At 43.4% G+C, this 4,327-nt stretch overlaps 1 protein-coding gene across 1 annotated transcript; it reads left to right on the top strand.

The window, feature by feature from the left end:
- The first annotated feature begins 464 nt into the window (after positions 1-464).
- LOC134483290 (uncharacterized) lies at positions 465-3,382 on the top strand. The gene is made up of 4 exons (XM_063278582.1): positions 465-621; positions 1,652-1,811; positions 2,277-2,420; positions 3,054-3,382. The coding sequence occupies exons 1-4, from the start codon at positions 495-497 to the stop codon at positions 3,238-3,240; spliced, it is 618 nt and encodes a 205-aa protein (XP_063134652.1). The 5' UTR covers positions 465-494; the 3' UTR covers positions 3,241-3,382.
- Positions 3,383-4,327: the final 945 nt, after the last annotated feature.

Genomic DNA, 4,327 nt, shown 5'->3' with positions numbered 1-4,327 from the left:
CTACCATGCAGACTATTTCTTGATGTGATATAAAGCACCTGTACATAATGAGACAGGAGAACTTTTGACTGCATATTCAAGCTGGTATGAAATCTCAGGAAGTTTTAATGGCTAACATTGGTGAATGAGGACAATTTGAGTTAGGATGAGACATTTTTTGGGAAAGATTTGAAAGGAAACATTCATTTAGATGCATAGGAATTACTAAGGTTTTTATAATCAAGCCTTGAGGAAAATTTGGCTTTGGAAGCAGGTGATGCTCAGTGGCTTTGCCCCAGGAAAGTCTCCTGGAAAGGGCACCTCTGCTTATGCTCAGTACAGGGAGAACATTAGCAGGGAGGCAAAGTCTGCTCCCCGTGACATCAGCTGTCCCTTCTTGGACATTCTATTGTCTCCTAGAGAGTTCTGGAATCCTCTGTGATGTCACCAGTGTTGTAGTGACGACCAGTGCCCTAGTTTCTCTCAGTCTGAGTCTGGCAGTTACAAGCTAAGACATGTTTTCCCATCTTCGCAAGCGTTTTGGGAGGGGGAACATCGATTCTGGAGAGACTAGAGTGAAGGAGTCTGGCCTTTCGTCTCAAAGTAATGATGGACAAAGACAGCACTTCTGGGGAATGTGGAGTAAGTTCTGGGCAGTGTATTTTGAGCTTCCTGCCAGGGTGGCTGCAGGCTTACGCTGACCTTTCTAGCAATGGGCCACAACAACTGGAGCATCTGAAAAGGAATTGAATTTCCATGAATATCACAATTCCTGAAAGTCAGGATTTCAGAACTTTAGTTTCCCCATCCCCACTGGGAGGATATGGTAAGGCCAATGCTATTATACTGTGGACTTCTGGTCTTTACTTTTCAGTTCATTTGTTCTGTTACATTGATATAATAACCTCATCAGTAGTCATGGAGGGTCCACCTTTTCTGAGTTTAGACAGGGCAGCAATGTATTTCACTATCATTGCTTCTTTAAATACAGTGGGTATCTGACAGTAGTAACAGGGAGAGATTGTGCTCCAGGCAATAACCTTATGTTCTTAGACCTTCTCTGATTTCTTCTAACTGGCAGGGTCATCGTTAGCTTTATATATTAGAGTGTGTGTTACAAACATGTTTCTAAAATACCAAAACTATTTGGATCGTGTAGACCAAGATTCAGCCTGTAACCTATTCGCACTTCTGGGGCATTTGGTATTTCACATAGGGACACTGATAAGTCTGTTGAACATATCCTCCCCGGAAATGCGTTTTAAATCCAAAGTTGTTGGCTTAGAGTATCAGGGTAGGGCATCTGAGTGTCTCCAATCACTCAAGTTTTCTGGATGGTGAATTTATCATCTGAGTTCTGAAGCCACAGGAGTGAGGGTCCTGAAACCAAGCTGTACCCTGTTCAGCTGATGATAATCCTGGAGAAGCCATCTCCGTGGTACATGTAAGCACGTGATGTCCGGCATAGGGAACACCTGGCTGCTTATGTCTCTTGGTATCTATAGAGTAGTGGGAGAACTGAGATCCACTGAGGAGGCCTCTTAAGCATAGACCAATCGCCTAGCAGTGACACTGGGTTCCTGGCTTATTCTCCTGTTTAGGCCTCACTGAGGTCTATGAACACTCTATGCATTCTCCCCATGCAGGTTCACTTGTGTTCTTCTACCTACAGACGCTGGGAGAGAAACATCATCCCCTGGCACTGAACTAAGCGAGAATCAGGCCAAGAAGGAAAAGGAGAGGCTGATTAAAGAGCTGCAGCTCATTACCGAGGAGAGAAATGACCTGAGAGATCGCCTGAGGTTTCTGACAGAGAGATCCATGAAGAACAGGTATGAATCGCTCCAAATGCTCTTGTTTCATTCCTGGGTCTGCAAGGTCACCTTCTTATCCTATTAAGGTTTTGGGTTCTAGAAAGCTGTGCCTCCCTAACCACCCTGTGCTAAACCTCACCTCCCATATAGTGGAGATTCAGAACCTGACCCTTCCTGAGGAGTGAGATTGAAAATGGACTCATCTGCTTCCATTTATTTTAAAGCAGAACTTGTGGTCTGAATGAAGAATTCAGGGATAAAATCAGGGAGAGTGAGTTCCCAGTGTGCATTTGCAAAGCCCTTGACAGCTGGTGGCTTTGCAAGAGTGTAATTGCAGTGAGTTTATGGTGAGTCTCTGTACTTGCTAGGCAGGTGACTGAGTGCTGGAAGATCCAGGCAGCAGCCTGGGGTAATTTAGGACCCACCCTGAGTTCATATATTCCTAAATGCCGATGTTCATTGTATTCTATCATTTGGGGCCAGGTCACACTTCAGGCCAAATCCATATTATGAAGACCTGGAGAGAATGGAGGAGGCGGTCATGTCAATTCTGCACAACTTAGAGATGGAGAACACTGAGGTCCATGAGAACAACCATAAGCTGAAGAAGGAGATTACCTTCTCTAGGTAAGTCCTGGTCAGAAAGGCTATCACTTGTGGAATGGCCATTTCTGACTTTCTTTGTTCTGGATTGGACGGTCTTCAGCTCTGGTTCTATCTCTTGTGCTATTTACCCATCAGTGTTCCAGGGTCATTAGGACTCAGTTTTCAGTTCCATAAAAGACTGTTCCTCATCCCAGGATTGTCGAGGCATCTTCAAAAGGCTCTAGAGAGAACAGCACTGATTGAAGTCAGCAGAAGTTTATTAGGCTGACCTGGACCTATGGTGTCACACCAGGTTTTACAACACTCAGTGCGTGGACCACATGGTTAGCATGACCTTCTCTTGGTTCTACTGACCTCTTTTGAGGGTGTTGGCCCAGTACTAATTCATGTTGCCCCCATGCATTGGGCTTTCATGGATAGTTGTGGATCCATGTTCTTTCTCAGAGGTGTGGACACTAATTGGTGTCAGGCCAAGCAAACAATTTATTCTTCCCCGAATTAACTCTTTATGTTCTGTGCAGCAGCCTTATATGTATCAAGATGCATTTTATTAAGTCTTCATGGGTATCTGGGACCTGGTAGAGTTAGTGGGACTTGGGAGTAGGAATGGGAGAAAGGGACAGCATGATCTTACTATGCAGACTGTATTTCCAGAAACCTGCTCAGCCAGCTCCTGATGGAGAACACATGTAGGAAGAAGTTGGTCCCACTGAAGCAGGAGAGCAAGGAGGTACATCTTGATTGTGCACTGAACCAGAAATATTTGGTTGACTTTAACAAGAAAGATAAAGACCATCAACGGACAGAACCAGCATTATCAGGTAGGGACCTGTTAGCTTAACAATATCTGATAAAATTTGCCAATTTGATACATCTTTGCTTCTCTTACCACCTTTCTAATTTACACTCACAACCAGCCAACCACCTCATGTAATGGAATTGTTCATTGCTCTGCCTATGCACAAGTATTCTGGGAAGTTAACCACTTTTCAGAAACTGAATTATTGTGCAAGCATATTTTGCTGCTCGTTTTGAAGCTGCAGTCTAGAAATGGTGACAGATGAATAACATATCATATTATTGCATATCCATGTGATACATTGGATCCTATGTAGAGTTTTGAACAAGTTCTTGGTTCTTTGACAAATGACACTCTGTGGTCATGTGATCTCTTGTGTAGGAAGCACCTTTGGGATAAGAACCAAGTGCAAATGTCAAATTAGTACTTGTCATTGGCTTTATCCTTGGTGACATATGGACATCTCCTTTCTTCCTGCAACCTGATGAGGTCTCTTGCCATTGCCCTGTTCTTGTTTTGCACTGGTATAAGTGTGGGTCCCATATTGTCAGCCCACATTACTGTGAGGCTCTCTGGAGATTTTGCCCTGCCCACAGAGTTAGCAACAATGATATCAGTTAAAATGTCCATGTCGACTGTCCAATAGAACTGAGGTGGTAGAAGGCAGCATTCTGACAGCTGGCTTGCATTTCCCCACCAAATCAGTGTCTGAAAAACTGCCTTCCTCTCCCAGGTCTCAGAAAGTGCAAGAGAGCTGGAATTGGACACACCCCAGTAAGAGAGCTTCCTGAAGAATAAGTTGCTTTCTCAGGTGTCCCTGATGACCAACATCCTGAATGGTAACAACATTTTTTGGATGAGTATTCATCCTCTGAGTTAATTTGTCATTTCTTAGAGACCCTAAATTTATATACCACTAAGCCAGCCTGACTGATTGAAGTCTTACTTTCTTCTCAGAAAACAGCACTTGAGAGACAACTTGGGGGACCGCCTTTCATTATGTGGGCTAGAGGAGAAACAGCAATACATCTGTGCTTCTAAATGTTCCTTAAGAATATGCTTTTAGAAATATTTTTGTTATGATTTTAATTGAAGTTTTCTTTTTGTTGTTTCATATTTATATGTTCTT

Source organism: Rattus norvegicus, chromosome 19, assembly GCF_036323735.1.
Source record: "Rattus norvegicus strain BN/NHsdMcwi chromosome 19, GRCr8, whole genome shotgun sequence".
NCBI lineage: Eukaryota > Metazoa > Chordata > Mammalia > Rodentia > Muridae > Rattus > Rattus norvegicus.
The sequence above is the reverse complement of the archived record's forward strand: the minus strand, read 5'-3'. Positions and strand labels throughout refer to the sequence as shown.